The sequence below is a fragment of the Cucurbita pepo genome, chromosome 2 (assembly GCF_057944985.1).
Source record: "Cucurbita pepo subsp. pepo isolate OVF chromosome 2, ASM5794498v1, whole genome shotgun sequence".
Taxonomy (NCBI): domain Eukaryota; kingdom Viridiplantae; phylum Streptophyta; class Magnoliopsida; order Cucurbitales; family Cucurbitaceae; genus Cucurbita; species Cucurbita pepo.
In genome coordinates, this window is record NC_141799.1 from 6,411,240 (window position 1) to 6,431,524 (window position 20,285).

At 37.9% G+C, this 20,285-nt stretch overlaps 1 protein-coding gene across 1 annotated transcript; it reads left to right on the forward strand.

Annotated features, from left to right (window-relative positions):
* Positions 1-5,526: 5,526 nt before the first annotated feature.
* On the forward strand, positions 5,527-9,570 carry PIN6 (Auxin efflux carrier family protein). Its single transcript, XM_023669619.2, has 7 exons — positions 5,527-6,101; positions 6,367-6,920; positions 7,392-7,584; positions 7,666-7,751; positions 7,840-7,997; positions 8,938-9,014; positions 9,104-9,570. The coding sequence occupies exons 1-7, from the start codon at positions 5,662-5,664 to the stop codon at positions 9,168-9,170; spliced, it is 1,575 nt and encodes a 524-aa protein (XP_023525387.2). The 5' UTR covers positions 5,527-5,661; the 3' UTR covers positions 9,171-9,570.
* Positions 9,571-20,285: the final 10,715 nt, after the last annotated feature.

A 20,285-nucleotide genomic window follows, 5' to 3' on the forward strand; every position in this document is an offset into this window, starting at 1 on the left:
TACGCATTCTTTTCCTTCATGTTAGCTTTCCACCGCGTGAGCATGTGCTGGTCCATTGTTAGGTTTAAGGAGTACTATACAACTCACCAAGTGGATTCATGCATACGTGCATGAACCGTTTGTGAAGAAATATTATGCATTTCCATACTAAAAAGAAAGTAGAGACTAAAGAACAATCACAAAAAGTAGGTCTCACTAGTCGTGAAGTACGTTGTTAATTTGATCATTGACTAAGTATTTTTAAATGCTCATCCTTTGTCTGCAATTTTTTCAGGTAAAGGCAAGTGTCCCATGTACGGATGATGACACTGGCTAAAGAGACTATTGAATAAAGTCAAGCTAGCTAGTTCTTCACATTTACGTCATAGTCCTTACTACTATCCGAGCAAGGTGCCTCGATATTCTAAGAAGATCTCTTAACCAAATCTCCTCCCAAGAGGTATGTACAGATTTTTCAACCTTTCTGTTGTATGAATTAGATAGCATGTTTTGCCTATGTAGCATGATGACTAACATCCTGAGTTGAGGCGCCAACTCATAAATTTTGATGGGCAATATGATGTTTACTAATAGGAATATCATCAATGGAAGATTAGCTAGCGGACCCTTCTATAAGACCAAAAAGATAACCTAGTTTATGGGGGAGTGACCCTTGTGTGCCGGTCTACTACTATGTCAACCTACGTGACCCCATGACACCGTAAAGGCCATGTTCAATAAACTTTTGGCCATTTCCACAAGGTTGGGGCACTTAGTCGTCTTGACGCACTATCCTAACCAACCTACGCCTAGCTTGATCGTACTTGTATCAAAGTGGAAAGGGTAACACAAACTCTCATGACACCGTTCATACTACTATTAACCTAGATAGATACCTTAGTCATTCTTGGATTCCATGGAGGTCGACTAGGTTCTTAGGGTTGTCTAGGCAATTTAAATCTCATCTCGCATTTCCAAGACACCCGGGATTAGCTTTTCGGGGCTAATCCAGTCTTTAGGTGTACTCAGGTCTAGAACTTTGATTATTGTTCACGATCTTGGGGTGCTTAGTCTACTAGAAGCGTACAAACCTTGCTATAACATCGTCATCTTAACTTGCATGCTTCATCAGGGAGATTTTCCTATCAATCACCTAAAACATGAAACTCATAATCTAAACGTCACATTGATCATCTCGAGATGCTAAGGAGGTCAATTTGGCTCCTAAGGCGGCTTGGTGGTTTAAGGAGGTGTTTTACTTTGACTCATTGATTCTTTCTTAGTTTGGGAGCACTAGGGTCTATACCGTCTGATTGTTGCTCACGATCTTACAGTGCTTAGTCTACTTGAGGCATCCTGACCTAGATCGTCGTCTAGCCAACCTAACTGAGCGCCCTAGTCTTATCTCTGTGCAAATAAACACGCTATATAAGGAGAACATGAAATCAATCACTTAGAGCTAAACATATTATATCATGCAGTCATACAAGCTCAATGAGGAGACAACATTCATCAATCGCTCAGAACTTAGATCACAATATCTCGTCCTTTATTCTAACATAGCAAAAAGTATTAAAATTGGCATGCATCATAAATTCTCATCCTAGGTGGATTTCAGTAATTTTTCATAACATATATTGCATTCTTATCCAAAATTACCCTTTGAAGGTCCTAAACATGCATATTTTAACCACCTAAGGTAAGATATATTCGCATGCTAGCACGTCCTAACGTTCCCTAAAAATATTACTCAAGAAAGATCTAAATGACTACTTACATGGATGACGAGTACCTTCCTAAACTAGCTCTTTCTCGTGTTAGAAACTCAAAGTTGTCTGAGTTAGATAATGCAACTTCGATCTTCTATGAATGCGCCTAGGATGATCTTTTCTAATTTCTTTTGATTTTCATATTTTTTTCTGTTGAGCTCAATTCAACTTGGTTTCTTTATCAAAGTTATAGAGTTTCAATACCGCAATCTAACAAAATTAATTTCATTCAATTCCGTCTACTAAGAAAAAAGATAAAAGCATTCAAAGCAGACGTTTCTTGAATTCTTACCATTCTTGGACCTTAATTGAAAACAAATCTTTCTAATGTCTTCTGTAATGTCGGCTCATCAAAAGTTCGAATCACTGTTGTTATTATTGACACATATTATATTCATATAAAAAACATACCAAAAAGAAAACAAACTATTCTTTAAAATAATAATAATAAAAAAAAAATGTGCCAGTGTAATTCCCGAATTCCAAGTCTCCAACTCGACTGCATCAAATTCTCGATCACTCTACATGAGGCTTATTGATAAGTAAAATAGATTACTCACTAAGTAGCTAACTTGTCCTCCAGAAGTTATATTGATTATCTTTTCAGTTATTTTTAAGTTTTATTCACTAGTGATTCTTAGTTTATTTATTATGACCATTGGTTCGTTAGAAGATATTCCAACTAACTTCAAGCTTAGACTATTGACTCTATTTATGCTTATCACAATTTTTGAACACGTATGTAAGACTCGCTCTCGGTCAAATCCGACTTGTCTACTAAACTCTCTTGCTGTCTGTAATATCATACAATCTGACGATTAGGAATACTCATTGCTCCTAACTTATCACATAGCGAGTCGGTCAGGAATTCCACTGTGATTAGTAGACTATAGATACTCATTCGTCGCTTATAACATAATCAACTTATAAGCATAAACTAGAGTTATACAACCTATATTTCCATTACAAATTTGTAGTATGCTCACATCTTATGCATGCATTCATAGAAATCGTAAATTAAATCATGTCATTCACACATTTATTATATTAAGCTCATAATCACATAATCAACATACTTATGTATATAAAACAAGCTAAAACTTGTTTAAGAGCTCTGATACACTACATACTAGGATTGTTAACTCATTTCTTCTCGTAATTTACTCATAACACTGTAATTTGATCACAACTTCTCCTAATTGGACCTACATTTCACAATTTTCAAGTTAAATATAGACAAATCTTAATAGAACAAGTCAAAAGAAGTCGAACGGGATGAACAGGAGTTGAGTCTGAGGTCACCTTGTGCCCTCTGACCCTGTCTCATGCACCTGAAGCTTTGTCCAATCGCACCCTTACTCATAGTCGTGTGCGCGTGCACCTTGTCATGGTCATGCTTATCCAAAGCGTGTTGTCTATGGCCTTATGTCGGATGTCTCGATCATGCTTCTCCAGGACGTGTTGTCCATGGTTTCATCTTAGATAAGTTTTTACTATTTCATGTTGTGATAATATAGGGGAATATGACTAGTTGTCTCTTCCTCCTACTCGGGTTATATGCTATCAAAGTCGTTGTTGCTGCCTAATCGATTTTAGCTTATAACATTACTATCTTTCAAATTGTTTTCAACGTTTATCCTCGCTCACGTTTTTCAAAATATTTCTCTCAAACGTGAATCAAAGCTCGTTGTCCATGAAGTACGAATTTTTTACGACTGACTTGTTCGCTGGGTTAGAACAAGTGTCGTACAATTTCTGTCCCGCTGTTATAAGAGTGCGATTGTGACAAGTGATATTAGAGCTGAGTCGGCTCCTTAAAAAGTAGTACACAATCATGTCCACTCCAAAAAAAACTGGGCAATTCCCATATGACTGATTAGTTGAAATCGAAGATCGGTTACATTATGAGTGAAGTTCCTAATGGAATGAGCCTTTTGAAATCTCACATGAATGAGATCATCGCTAAAGCCGACAAGATTGATGAGATGACAAGTCGCCTTGTGGCAATGCCTGTCCGCGAATTAATGACTTAGGTCAAGGCCCTAGAAAACAATGCCACAACTGCTTGTGGCTTCAAACATAGGGATAGTTTGACTGACTCTGTTGTCCAAATGGAAGAACACATCGAGGGCTTAGACAATGCCCAACAACCGATCGTTCAGATGGTCTCAAATTTGTCTAAAGATTTGAAAGCAACCTTGGAGAGGTTAAGGCTGAAGTGACTGATCCAAGCGCTAGATTAAAATTCACCATGAGAGTGATGGAGAACTAAACCCCAATTGGAGGTGTTGTGACGACCCTAAATTTTCTACTTAATCTAAGGTCACTACTATACACATACCATGGACATCAATGCACATCTCAACCCTTTTTTGGAGGCATCACTATACACCAAATAGCCTCTGGAACAAATTGGCACACGGCTCACTGATACAAATCTTTCCTTCAAATCTTGGGAACTTACTTAAAAGCCTCCGTCCATACAAAATAGACTACCCTCTTGGCCAATACAAAATAGACTACCCTCTTGGCCAATTGTGTGAGTGGCTAGGCTATCTTGGAGAAGTCTCTCACAAAGAGAGAGTAATAGCTTATCTTAGGAACACCATCTTTCGACACAACATATCTTAGGAACGAGAACTGTTGCGGTCAAAATTCGCACTTAGAGAACTTGCGTTCAAATTATTCTCTCTCAAAATCATCAAAACTCTATTGAAGTGCAGTTCGTGTTTTTTTATTCGTCTTGGAGTATATACCATGATATCATTTATGAACACAATGAAAAATGCGTCTAGACATTCCTTGAATACTTAATTCATTAATTCTATAAATATTGTTGGGGTCTTTGTCAACCCAGACATGACCATGAATTCATAATAGTCTCACCTCGACTTGAATGCTATCTTTGCCACATCCTCCTTCTTTATCGTGGTCTCGTGGTAGCATGACCATAGGTCAATTTAGGAAAGGAATTGGTCAAACAAGTCCTCTACAGCTCGTGAAAGAGACTCTCATTAACATTGTGGACTTGATCTCCTTCACATTAAAGAACTCCTTCACCATTGAAACCGAGGATTTGAGCTCTTCCTCCCTCTTTGTATCTACCACGCTGGCCAATGTGTCCCAGGCTCATTGCTGGATTAACTTTTTCGCTTTTAACTCAGAAACTACTTTGGAGGTACCTTCAGCATTAATACCCTTAAACTTAAAGTTGGTTCGTAAGGGTGGGTAGACCACCAACTCCTTCCTATAACAATAAGTGCCGACATAATTCTCAGTCAACCAATCCATTCCCATTATCACATCGAAGACACTCATGTTGACGACCAAGAGTTACACCAATGCAAATGTCGGTACATATTTATTTATATATATATATATATATATGTTAACAATAATAATAACCAAACAATAGAGACAAAGTTTGAGGATTATATCAAACAACATAAGACTAATTATAATATTAAAAATTATAAACACAAAATTCTAAATTTCTTAGGATTGTAAGAAACAAAAGCTGTGAGTGACATAAAAGTAAAGCTCTGAGTGTCACAGCATATGTATATATATTTTTGCAGACAGCAAGAGAAAGAGACATGTCCATATGCTCATTTGGACGCTACAACCAATCCATTGTCAGATCCCCAAACCAAACACATTTGTGTTCCTTCCAAAGCCTCTCACGCTTTTTCCTTAAAAACATGTTTAAACCCATCACCACCCTCTTCATATCATTTTATTTGTTTATATTTATTAAGTTAAGGTTATGTGTTCATGAAATTATTGATTACCCAAAACAACCCTCGATATCCTCTACAAATCTACTGTTCATGAAGGGGTAATTTTGCCAATTACTCATCTTTATAATCTCCTTCCAACTCTTCCTTCCCATCGCAAAGAGAGGGGGGAAGAAATGATCACAGTGGGAGATTTCTACAAGGTGATGTGTGCGATGCTTCCATTGTACTTCGCAATGCTGGTGGCTTACACCTCTGTCAAGTGGTGGAAGATTTTCACGGCGGAGCAATGCGCCGGAATCAACCGGTTTGTTGCGGTGTTCGCGGTGCCGGTGCTGTCCTTCCACTTCATTTCTCAAAACAACCCTTTTGAAATGGACACTAAGTTCATATTGGCCGATACAATCTCCAAGGCTTTTGTGCTTCTTTCCCTCTCTTTGGGGGCTGTTTTCTTCTCCGGCGGCGGCGGAGGCCGGCTTGATTGGGTCATCACTCTCTTTTCTTTAGCTACTTTGCCTAACACTTTGGTTATGGGGATCCCTCTTCTCAATGCTATGTATGGCGATTTCACTCAACCCCTCATGGTCCAACTCCTCGTTCTTCAATGCATCATTTGGTATACCAATCCTTTTCCTTTTCTATGAAAAGAGAAGAATAATTTTATAAAGTATTTGATTTTTTTTTTTTTTTAAATTTTCAATAATTGCTTTAAATGTTTGTACTTTTAAGGATAGCAAATCTTATAATTTACACCCGTGTGTGTCACCAATTATTATACTAATTACGTCAAATGGGTTTGCATTATTCACCTATATATGTCACAATATTATAAAAATTCACATGGAATATTTTATCATAAAGTTTGAGGTCTTATTTTGTAGGTACACATTATTGCTTTTCCTCTTTGAATATAGAGCGGCCATTTTATTGATCCATAACCAATTCCCTGGTCCTTCCGCCAAGGCTATAACAAAATTCGAACTTGACGCCGATGTAATTTCTCTCGACGGTCGAGATAAACTCCTAACGGAATCCGAGATCGATATTCAAGGTCGAATTTGCGTTCGAATTCGGCGATCGACCTCATCAGCACCGGACTCTGGTTTATCGTCGATTGGAATTACGCCACGAGCCTCGAATCTCTCGAATGCTGAAATATTCTCGATCAACACCCCGGTTCAGCTCCATGGGCCACTCCGGTCGAACGACATGTCGTTCGACTTGGGATTAGGGTATGGATCGTCGGATGCATACTCGCTACAACCGACACCGAGGGGTTCGAATTTTAATGACATGGAGATGAAGACAACGGCGGGGAACACGCCAACGTGGGGGAGGTCACCAGTGGCAGGGAGTTCAGCTGTGAAGATGGTGTGGGAGTCGCCGGAGAATGGTGGAGGAGGAGAGGGACAAGGGTACAAAGCTGTATTGCCAGGTACGTAGATTGTTGTCGTTTATAGGAGGTGAAGGGACAAGACACTGTCGTTTTGAGAAAGACTAATTAGAGTTTTTTTTTTTTAAAAAAAAAAAAAAAAAAAAACAAACCTGTAGGATGAGACAGACACACTTCTCAGGTTGAATTTGTACGTCTTGTCTCCGAGGTGGGCCACCCCCTTACTAACAAAATTTATAAATAAAATAAAATAAATGAAAATGAAGTCATATGGGTTTGGCATGATTTAAAAGAGAGCACGTGCATAATCATGGAGGGATATATGCCTTTAATTGATCACTCAATTCAGAATTATGATGCTTCATTATGGCCTATAACTTTTAATTTCTTTCCTTTCATTATTATGTCGTTCAATTGAGCATTAGGAGCATTTAATTTTAATTTTGTTAAGAAGTAGAATGAAATACTAATTAATTAATTAATGGGTTGGTATGTGTATTGTATGGGATTCAGTAAAGGAAATGAGCTTTAGAGACAGCACCATGACGGCGATGGGTGAGGAGGTGGAGGCGAAGAGGAGCCAGGAGTTGCCGAATGCGTTTGTGATGATAAGGCTTATTCTGACGGTGGTGGGGCGGAAGCTGTCCCGTAATCCAAATACTTACTCCAGCGTGCTCGGCCTTCTGTGGTCCCTTGCGTCGTTCAAGTAACTTTGTAGTTTATGGCCTAAATTTGTGGAGTTTTGAGTTGTTGTGATTGAGCTAAGAAGAGAGTTTTTGTGACCCAGATGGAAGGTGGCAATGCCAAGCGTAGTGGTGTACTCGATAAAGATAATCTCGGATGCTGGATTGGGGATGGCGATGTTCAGCTTAGGTACAATGTTGTGGTCTCGCTGTTGTTGATGTTAGTGAGAAAAGACAATAAAATGTGTGTGGTGTGGTGTGGTGTGGTGTGTGGACAGGGCTGTTTATGGCATTGCAGCCGAGGATCATAGCATGTGGGGGAAAGAGGGCGTGCATAGGGATGGGGATCAGATTCATTTGCGGACCCATAGCGATGTCCGCTGCTTCACTCGGTGTTGGCCTAAGAGGTGTTAAGTTACACGTTGCCATTGTTCAGGTCCTCTCTCTTTTTACTCTCTTCTCACTCTTTTTTCTCCTTAATGGCTAACCGATATTGTAAAAGATGAAGAGGTTTCCACACCGAGGTTGCTACAACCTTATAAATGATGGAGAGGTTTCCACACCCTTATAAAGGGTGTTTCATTCTCCTCACAACTGATGTGGGATCTCACAATTGAGAACTTGCTAAAACCACCCCAGCTAAATGACCGTGAAAGTTATCTATCTATAATCCTTTAGAGAATCAAATAAATTGCAAAGATATAGAAAGAACAATGAATACAAGATATTTGCCTATAATAGGATGACAAATACAATACTTACCTATGGTAAGCTTTAATCGAAGACAAATACAATACTTACCTACGGTAAGCTTTAATCGAAGACAAATACACTCAATTATATAAGATATTTGCGTGTAATAAATGGTCAAATATAATATATATATATATATATATATATATATATATATATATATATATATATATATATATATATATATGATAAATCATAATTCAAGATTAAATATCCTTTAATAACAATCCACCCCCTTTGAGATTCAGTGTCCTCGCTGGCACTTGTTCCCTTCTCCAATCGATGTAGACTCCCCAATCCATACCCTTCGGGTCCCAGTGTCCTTGCTGGCAAACCGCCTCTTGTCCACCCCCTTTGATGCTCAATCTCCTCGCTGGCACATCGCCCAGTGTCTCACTCTTGTACTATTTATAACAGCTCAAGCCCACTGTTAACAAATATGGCTCTCTTTGTACTTTCCCTTTCGAGTTATCCTTCAAAGTTTTTAAAATGCGTCTGCTAGGGAGAGGTTTTTACACCTTTATAAAGAATGTTTCATTCTCCTCTCCAACCAATGTGGAATCACATAGCTCTTTACTCTAAACCTAACACTCGGGGTTGTTTTTCTTTTAACGTATGTTCAGGCAGCTCTTCCACAAGGAATTGTGCCATTCGTGTTTGCCCGGGAATATGGGCTGCATCCAGACATTCTCAGTACTGGGTTAGTATATCATTTTTATAACTTTCAACAGTTAGTTATGTGCCAAAATCTTGAATTTCACGAGCCATGGATGTGCTGAAATTTTTCAGGGTTATTTTCGGAATGCTGGTGTCTTTACCAATAACCCTCCTTTATTACATTGTATTGGGCCTTTGAACCAACAAAAAAAGGAGAGAATCCAAAGCATTGAAATCCTTCATCAACGTGACAAAAACAAAATCATAAGTCGCCTTTCATGTCGGATCAACACAATCATGTTCAATGCCGACAATAGGTGTTGTGTTATGTTGTGTTGTGCTGTGCAATATTTAAGTCAACGGACACATTTAGGCTTCCAATTTCTAAGTATAAGGAAGAAGAGAGGGTTGAATATATGATGTGTTGAAAGAAGAAAAGAAAAAGGGTATGTTAATTTATGTACTTAATTAATGACTTATGATTATGGTGGGTTTTGTTGTTGCTTAATTAATTACTTGTTGGCGTAAAGTTTCAGCAACCATTTGTATGAGATTTTTGTGATGGAGAAAAGTTATGAGGAATCTATATTTTCTTGGAACATCATAATGAAAGTTTTTTTTTAGAGAAAAATTAGAAGTTTGATTATTGTGTTGTCATCTCTCAAGATATAATAATTTGATTTGTTGCTAAAAAAACAAATATAAAAATTCTAAATTGTTAGAACTTTGATTTTCTCGTGAAAGTTTTAGTGGGTGAGTAAAGAAGAAGTAGGGACTAAGTTCTTACCTTGTAGTAGACGATAGTCTAAGATAGTTGTCTATCAAATTTTGTCTGAAAATAATGTTTCTTTGAAGCAAATCTTATTCATTTTTCTATTGGCTGAGGCAATTCAGACCATATCAAGCCTTGATTCCTTAATGAAATCTCTTCCCCTGCTTCTCTTAAGCTAAAGAATGAGTATTGAAACGACGATTTTACGCGTGGGCATCCAATTTTCTCCTCCAAGCTCTAGGGTTCCTTTTGCATTTTTAAACCGTTTTGGTGCGCTTATTGGTCGGCATGATTTGGATATCCTCAAGCTCGTGATCTTTATGTTCTAAAAATGAGCTTCACTACTTGTACAACAAATTTTGACTCTCAAATTTTTCAAGAAAGTTGTAGTTGGGGAGAAAGGAAGAAGTAGGGACCAAATTACTTTGTCGAGGACAGTAGCCTAAGATATTTACGGTCAAAGTTTGCCTGAAAACACTGTTTTCGCCAAAGCAAACTCAATTGAAATTCTATTCGTTGAGGTAATCCATATCATATCAAGCCTTTATTCTTTCATGAAATCTCTTCTTCTCCTTCTCTCGAGCTAAATAATGAGTTATGAAAGGACCATTTTATGCGAGGGCATCAAATTTTCTATTCCAAGCTCCAATTTCCTTATGCATTTTTAAGTAGTTTTGGTGCTTATTGGTCAGCACGATAGGGATCATCTTATGCTTGAGTTTTGAAAGGACGATTTTACGCATGTGCATCAAATTTTCTCTGCCAAGCTCTAGTGTTCTTTCTACTTTTTAAAGCGATTTTGGTGCTTATTGGTCAGCACAATAGGGATCATCTTATGCTCGAGTTTTGAAAGGACGATTTTACGCATGTGCATCAAATTTTCTCTGCCAAGCTCTAGTGTTCTTTCTACTTTTTAAAGCGATTTTGGTGCTTATTGGTCAGCACAATAGGGATCATCTTATGCTCGAGTTTTGAAAGGACGATTTTACGCATGTGCATCAAATTTTCTCTGCCAAGCTCTAGTGTTCTTTCTACTTTTTAAAGCGATTTTGGTGCTTATTGGTCAGCACAATGGGGATCATCTTATGCTCGAGTTTTGAAAGGACAATTTTACGCATGTGCATCAAATTTTCTCTGCCAAGCTCTAGTGTTCTTTCTACTTTGTAAAGTGATTTTGGTGCTTATTGGTCAGCACGATAGGGATCATTAGGGTCGTGGCCTTTTATGTTCTAAAAATGAGTTGTGCTAGGCTTGTAAAAAGACTTTTAAGCATCAAAATTTTCATGAAAGTTGTAGTTGATGAGCAAGGAAGAAATAGGAACTAAGTTCTTATCTTATCGTGGGTTGTAGCCTAAGATATTTGTCGTCAAGCTTGAAAACACTATTTTCGCCAAACCAAGCCCAATTCAACTTTCTATTGACGGAGGCAATCGGACCATATCAAGCCTTAATAACATCATGAAATCTCTTCCTTTCCTTCTCTTAAGCCAAAGTATGAATTTTGAAAGGACATTTTTACTAGTGAACATCCAATTATCTCCTCCAAGCTCGAGGGTTCCTTTTGCATTTTTAAGTAGCTTTGGTGCTGATTGGTGAACACGATAAGGATCTCCTCAAGCTTGTGGCCTTCACGTTCTAAATATGAGCTCCACTAGACTTTGGTACAACCAATTTTGATATTGTAACGACCCTAAATTTCTACTTAGCCTAAAGTCGCTACTATATATATATCATCGTCATTTTATGAAAAAAATACTTCATTCAAAACTTTATCATAAATACATAGCCATGGACTTACGTATTTTTTAAAAGGTCTTTAATAAAATAACATAAGTGAAAATAAAATAAAATATAAATTTCCTATATTAACCTATATACTACGAAATTAAATGCATACTAACATGTAGTCTACGAAATTTAAATGGTAAATTACCCTATGCATGTGACATGGTCTCTTAAGTGACGATTCTACCCCTCAGCCGTATAGGGGAGTCTTGCTTTACCTCGAAAATAAGAGTAGCACAGGACTTAAGTATTTTTAGAAATGCTGAGTAAGTGACCTAGATATTGGGGTTAGATGCAAGCACATGCAATCATGAGTAAGACCTATCATATCGGTCTATATTCTCTTAGGCCGCTATCCTAAGCGGGTAATTGGATATGTATTTACTGTTCCACACACAGCTTACACGTGCGAGTATGGACCCACCAGTCAGTTCGCACACCTCCTGGGCCCGTTTCTTGGTCAGACTAGCATCCTCTGGAATTCAACTTCCCACTTCTCAACTTAAGTGACGTGGGACAAATTTCCCCTTCTCTTTTTTTTTTTTTTCCTCTAATTTTTGGGTTATTAGAGTTGTAGTTGGTGAGTAAGGAAGAAGTAGGGACCAAGTTGTTACCTTGTCGTGGTCTGTAGTCTAAGATATTTGTCGTCAAAGTTTGCTTTAAAATATTGTTTTTGTTGAAGCAAACCTAATTCACCTTTCTATCGGCTGAAGAAAACCTAATTCAACTTTCTATTTGAGTCCTAAGATATTTGGGGTAATGTGGATGATTGGATCTGTTAGGATTATACAACAGCGCACACACTCTAGATGAACAGAAAGAATAGAAGAGAAAAAATGCAAGGAATATTGACTAAAAGATGTGTATTGATTACTTCAGGTAGAATATGGAGAATAAAAAAGTACATTTTGACCGCTAATGAGTTATATATATGGTTTTAGTTTAAAGAGATATAAACACCTACCAAATATATCTCTGTCACGTCTTTTACTATAAATAGTCATCAGACTCCATATGTTGACAATTATCTCACTTGGAGACTTATCTAGTTAACCAAGAATTTAGTTCTCAATCTTCTTGCACCATACCAATTGAGGCCTTGCACAACCTCAATGTTTCAACATCAACACATTTTGTCAATGTGTTTGCTGGATTCTTTGCACCCTCTATCTTCTTCAAACATATCACCATCTTCCACTAATTTGCGAGTGAAACGGTATCACATTTTGTGTTTTGTGAATTATAAACCAGTTTCCTCACCAACTGTATGACACTTTGACTATCTTTATAAAAAAATTTTTGTGCTGCTTATTGTCCAATTCTTCTAGATAGTTTGTCATCCATATCATCTCCTTTCCAGCTTCAGTTATTGCCACGTACTTAGTCTTAGTAGATGAAAGAGCAACGCATTTCTGAAGCCTAGACATCTCATCATCCATGACTTGCTCCCATTTGGTTGTATTCTCCAACTATGGAGCATCATCAAGGAACTATGATTCCCCTGCATCAATCACCAACATATAGTGTAATGAAGATGAATACCTATCTGGTACTCTGATAGTTCTGGATGATCTCATAAGCATCTGCTCTGGTGTCACTTGCTACGCCTCTAGTTTCTCAGCAATAGTCTTAGGAGTTTCTTGAGTATCTGCTACAACATCACTAGGTGAATCTTTTAGCAACTCAACCTTAACTCACACTTGTTTCGTTGTCTTGGAATCTTTCTTCTCTTTGTCCTTGTACAAGACATTTTCATTAAAGGCCACGTCATAATATCTCATGACTTTTCTGTTCTTGTAATCCCAAAACTTGTACTCGATCATGTTAGAACCAAAGCCTATAAAATAGCACTTCACAGGCTCAGCGTCAAGCTTGACACTCTTCATTGTATCAACATGAACATACGCAGTACAACCAAAAGTTCTCAAGTGAGAGTACTTCAGTTCTTTTCTTGTCCATACTTCTTCTAGCAACTTGAACTCCAAGGGTATTGACGGCCCTCTATTGATCAAGTAGAGTGTTTTATTTACAGCATCGACCCAGAATGTCTTTGACAATCCAAAATGAATCCTCATACTCTTTGCCCGCTCATTCAATGTTCTGTTCATCCTTTCAGCAACATCATTTTGCCTTGCTTTAACGGGAATTGTCCTCATTAATTGAATTCTCTCAACTGAACGAAATGCTTTCAATTCTAACTTGTAGTACTCTCCTCCATTGTCAAATCTAAGGCATTTGATCTTCAAGTCGGTTTGATTTTCAACTTCAGCTTTTTATTTCTTGAAGGTGAACTTGTGTTTCCGGAAATAAATCTACACCTTCGTGCTGAAATCATCAATGAAGGTGACATAGAACTTTGATCCGCCAAGGGATAAAACCGAAGATGGACTCTCAGCCATAAACTTGAATTTGATGCACTCTCAGCAATAGTAGCCATGTTCATACACCTTGCAGTGGTGCATAAGTATAAGGCCCAATAGAAAATAATAACTACAATAATACAATCAACAAGTCCTAGGGTTCAGCTATTTAACCAAACCCTTAGCTAGCCGCCAACCCATTGTTCACGAAGTAGACTCAAGCCAACACTCACAAACCCTAAGCTGCCGCCCTCCCTTTTTCTCTTTATTATTATTATTATTATTATTATTATTATTATTATTATTATTAATATTATTATTATTATTATTATTATTATTATTAATAATAGTAGTAGTAGTACCACCTCCCCTTTAATCTCTCTACCCTACCCTACAATATCTGTCTAATTGGATCAATTATTCTGTAAACAAAACAATAATTCTGCAAACAAAACAGAAACAAAGAAAAAAATTTATGGGGAGAAAAAAGACAGATAATAGAGATGGTTAGGAAGATAATGGAAGAGAGATGTCATCTAAAAAGTTTAGTAGTCACATTTACCTTTTTCTTTTATTGGAAGGATATTAATATGTTGCAATTATTTAGATCTGAGTTAGAAATTATGGTATGAAAGAGTAGATTAAAATTTGGTAGGAGAAAAGAAATACAAAGAAAAAGGGGAAGATTGGGATTATGGTAGGGTACCAAAAGAGTAGATTAAAATTTGGTAGGAGAAAAGAAATACAAAGAAAGAGGGGAAGATTGGGAAAACAAATCAAATAATCAAAAAGGGAAAGAAAACAAAAGGAAGAACGGTTGTAAATAACAAAGCCAAATATAAAATCTTGTAATGAAACTGATAACATAATTAAAAGAATTAGATATGAGAATAGAATTAGAATAGAATTAGAAAAGAATTAGAAAAGAATTAGAAAAGAATTAGAACTCAAAAGAAAAAAAAATGAAAGAGAGGAAGATTTTAAAAAAGAAAAGAAAATTGAATCGATTTAAAATGGCAAGGTTAATAGATTTTAAGAAAGAAAAGAAAATAAGAATGGATTGAAAATGACTCTGTTAATTGCATAGACATTTTTAAAGAAAGAAATGAAAATCAAATTCGATTGAAAATGACAAGTACAATAAATAGAATTAAAAAAAAATGATGATTTAGGAAAGAAAAGAAAATTAGAATCAATTAAAGTAGCCAGTGATAATAAATTTAACCAAAATATTATATAGGAGATAAACTCGTGAGAAGGAAAATGGAAAATAAGAAAAATTATTATAATTTGTACCCATCAAATATAATATTATTATAAACCATATTTGAATGAAATGATCCAAATAACATGAAGTTTATTACCCAATATAATTTAGAAGCAATGAAAATATGGAATTCGATTTTTACTGAGGTCGTTTTAGTGTCGTATTTCATATTGTTAGTTGGATTATTAATTAAAATGTGAAATATTAACAAAAGATGACGAACGGTGTGATAGGAAGCGAACTCCGGCAACATTTGAAGTAGCTCTCGAGGAACGGGAGCTTACGTTAATTAAATTAGGGAGTACTCCGGGTAAGGCCAACCAAGTAAGTGGCCTTACTATAAGATAGGTTAAAGATTGTTTGAATTATGATGATGTATGAGTATGACATTGTGTTGTGATGTATGTTAAATGTACGTTATTTATGTTTCGATGCATGACGTACATGTTATATATGATGCATTTAATGGCTTCTATGATGAGTATGATGTATGCATGACGATGTTATTAACATGATGATGTTTTCCATGTTGAACATGCCTTATGATGTTTTTTGTCATATTGCATCATGTCGTTAGATCGACATAGGACACAACCCTAAGAGTATGAAAATGGTATTAATGTAAATATCTACGAGCACATGTTACATAGTGTAACCAAGAGTGAGACTAGAGCATTGTGTGAGAAGAGATGTATAATTGGACTTAGAGGGACTTCATGCATATTGTATGTTCATAAGCATAGGGCTACTTCCCCTAGAGATGATGAGTGCGGACGTGCACCGTATGATGAGCACAAATGCGCACAGGTGCGAATGCACATAGATGAGGGTGTTCATGAGGCGCATGACACTATGGGGTTCCGCTGACCTCCGGATGTCGCTACAGATTAGCTTGACCAGAGGGTCCAGGGGGTGTGTGAGCACCCTGGGGATTCACACTCGCACGTGTGAGTCGTGTGTAGGGAAGTAGTACACATCTAATTTGTTCGAAACTGGAGGCCACCCTTAAGATGATTAGAGATAGGTCCCTAATTCATGATTGCATGTGTTTGCATTAGCATGACCCCTATAGTGTGCTCACTTACTGAGTATTTCTTCGAAATACTTAGGTCGTGTGCCATATTGTTTTTCAAGTAAAGGCAAGGTGCCCATGTACGGTTGATGGCGGTGTCGTGATCAGAGACTATGACACATGCATAGGATAGTTGCATATTTAAAATTTCTAGTCTTGGTTAGGATAAGGTGTTTGCATTTCATTTATTTAAATTATTTAATTTGTAATTGTTTTATTTTATTTTGAACTCCAGCATGATGTTTGAAACACGTAAGTCCAACAGTGTTTTCTAATGTTTTAACGTAAGTCCACCTAGTCTTGGTTAGGATAAGGAGTTATATTCTGCATTAGAGATGAGCATGAGATGTTAGTGTCGACTCTAAATATGTGACAATTTAGGTCGTCACACACGTCATCCCGTTGCCACCCATCGCTCACAACTCGGGACCCTCCTGTTGAAACTAAATGTTTTGTGTTTTTAAAAGGATCGAATATATTTCTCATAAGGTTGTGTGTTGTACTGTGTGCTTCATAAATAAATATTGGGTAATTGATGACTGTCGGGGTAATTAATGATTGTTATGTTGCGTGTGTAATCTGTTGGTGGTTGATAAATATTGGGTAATTCATGACTGTTAAACACGATGAAAACTGTTGCATGTGTAGTTGTATTTGATGATTGGTCTGATGTGAGTTGTATAACATAATATATTAAGTCACCCTTCGGGGTGATTGCAGAAAATGACTACCAAGGTAAATAGTTACACTGTGTGTTTCGGGTAACTAGCCACTAATAGTCACCCTTCAGGGTGATTGTAGAAAATGACTACCAAGGTAAGGGTTACACCCTGTGTGTTTCTGGTAACCAGCCTTCAATAGTCATTTTAAGGAAGTTTCGGGTAACTAGCCACTAATAGTCACCTTTCGGGGTGATTGCAGAAAATGACTACCAAGGTATGGGTTACACCCTGTGTGTTTCTGGTAACCAGCCTTCAATAGTCATTTTAAAGAAGTAACGAGGGATGTTGATTTTCTCGTGGTAATGATAACACACTGTGTGTTTCGGGTAACCAGTCAGGGATAATCATTTTAAGGAGTAAAGGTGGGCGTTGATTTTCCTGTGGCAATAATCACCCGCTGCATATTTCGAGTGATTAACCACTAGGGTCTCTTGATTTTGGTTGATCACCTTGATAATTTATGTATTTGACCCAATAGGAGAGTTCCTTGCTCAGTATTTTAATACTCATCCTTTTTTTAAAATAATTTTCAGGGGAAGCTGTGGCACGGAGGTGACGAGTAGGATGCAAAAGTCAGTCATGGAGCGACTCAAGAATTTTATGTTTTTGTTAGAATTTTATTTTGATGGAAAGACGTTTCTGCACTTGTGTTTATTGATTTAAACTATTTGTGAACGCCTAGTTTATGGGAACTAGGCGGTCATGCCAGATTACCTTTTGATTGTAATTTCCTGTGTTGTTTGAACATTTTTTTGGTTGCATGTTTTAACCTTTTAAAAGGGGTACGCCGCACCGGATTTTAATAAATGACTGCTTTTGCATAGTTTTCATTGATTTTAAAACAAATCAAATTATTTTTTTGGTAATGACTCTAACTGATACTTATCAGATAAGTCGGATCGTTACAGTTAGTATTAGAGCCCAGTTATGGGATTCTGTAGACTGCTTACCTCGTAAGCTAAAGAGTCTCCCATGACTGAACGGCGAACCCTCGTCACTTTTAGGTACGCTTGGCCATAAAATGGATGAATATGTATCGTTGAATATTGATATTACATTGGCTATCATGGGTGATTTTACGTACGCTTGTAAGTCAAAAGTAGTGGATAATGTATGAATATGTATTGTCAAATATTGATATTTTGATTGGCTATCGTGGGTAATTTTACGTACCCGGCTGAAAAATGAAATTTTACGTACACGTGGCATAATACCCCGTTGAAAAATGAAATTTTACGAGGTGGTTAATTGTTGGTTAGGAACGAAACAAGGAAAAATATGTCTCACCAAGTAACAAATTTGGGGGGTAAACGTGCTCGAAGCGGGCCAGCAAGGGTGCAGGAGAACCATCTTTAGAGGCCCCACTTCAAGAACAATCAGTAAATGCAACCCAAATTCGGGAATAGGAGTTTCCCATCTAATCCACTGAGAGAAAATCTTGATGCGCTGGAAGTACCTAATATGACCTCCATGATGGGAATGATGCAATCCATGGCACAGACAGCTGAGCAAATGGCACAACTGATCCCGACCTTAGTGCAAAGCGCCAGGCAGACAACCCATCACAACTGGGGGAATGCCGACGCGATAGAAGAAAGCAAGTATTTTCGAGCTTTCAAACGTTGGGATCCCGAAGTATTCGAGGGAAATTTCAAGGACCCTGTCGTAGCTGAATTGTAGTTTTTTTCTATTGATGAAATTTTTCGACGCACGAAATGTCCGGAGGAGCAGAGACTAAGTTGTGTGACTTACATGTTACGTAATGATGTTAAACTGTGGTGGCAATCAGCCTCCCTGGCGATTGCTACAAACAAAGATGATATCACCTGGATGCAGTTTAGAGCAGTGTTCCTCCAAAAATACTTCAAACCAATGGTGCGATATAGGAAGCAATGTGAATTCCTAAGCATAGAGCAAGGAAACAGGTCAGTAGAGGAGTATGAACGAAAGTTCACCCGCCTATCCCTTTTCGCCCCAATAATGGTCGCGACAGAAGAGCAGAAAGTAGAATGTTTTATTATGGGCTTGAGGCCCGATGTCTGAGGGGGGTGTCAGCTCACCTTCCACCTGATTATGCAACAACACTTCGACTTGTTGAGATGCTCAATGATAAGGAATATCCGACGTAAGACACCCAAACCCACTTAAACACGACGGTTGACCAGAAGAGAAAGAGAGAACAGACATCACCTACCTCCTCAAAGGTACTGTGGCACCACGCTAAGACAAATTCAAACCAAGAGTGTAGGCAACCAAAGGCTCGCCCACAAAACACGCCACGTGACACCATGTTGCACGAACTTTGGTAGACGTCACCTAGGACAGTGCAGGTTTAAGAACCGGGTATGTTTCAACTGTCACCAAGAAGGTCACGTTGTCGCGCATTGCACCCAAGAGAGAGCAACAACTAGTACCAATAGACCCACTGGTAACCAATTGACCTCAAACCCGAGGCCGGCTCCACAACAGGGTCGAATATATGCTACCACTCGTTAAGAGGCAGAAAAGTCCATCACGACAGTCATAGGTACGCTCTCTATTCTTGGGCACTACGCATGGGTCTTGTTTGATTCTGGGTCAACCCACTGCTTTATCTCTACTAATCTTTTAAAACACTCGAGAGTAGAAGTTGAACCACTAAGGTATGGGTTGTATGTGGATACCCCGACAGGGGTAAGTATGGAAGCCTTCAAGAGGATAAAAGACTATAAGTTGTGTTTGTCGAATCACACGATGGATGTGATGCTGATAGTCTTAGATATGACCAATTTTGACGTCATCTTAGGGATGAAATGGTTAGCAAAAAACCATCCTTGCATTGATTTCTTCAATAAGGTGGTTGTGATTAGACCTCCTAGTCAGCCAAGCTTCAAATTCAAGAGAACTAGGGTAGAAATGGTTCTGAAGATAGTCTCGGTATTAAAGGCAAGGAAGATGTTACCCCAGGGTGCTTGGGGGATATTAGCTCATGTGGAGGAATTAGGGCGAACTGAGGCGAGCATTAACTCAGTGCCAGTAGTGAGAGAATTCACCGATGTGTTCCCAGAAGATCTCCCTAGCCTACCCTCGAACCGTGAGGTAGAATTCGAAATTGTACTTGAGCTAGGAACAGCCCCTATTTCAAGAGCCCCGTACCGAATGACCCCTACTAAACTGAAAGAACTAATGTTGCAGCTCCAAGAGCTACTGGACAATGACTTTATACGTTCAAGTGTGTCCCCTTGGGGAGCCCCAGTGATATTTGTGAAAAAGAAGGACGACTCTATGCGCTTATGCATGGACTATTGGGAGCTTAACAAAGTGACAATTAAGAACAAGTACCCTTTACCCCGGATC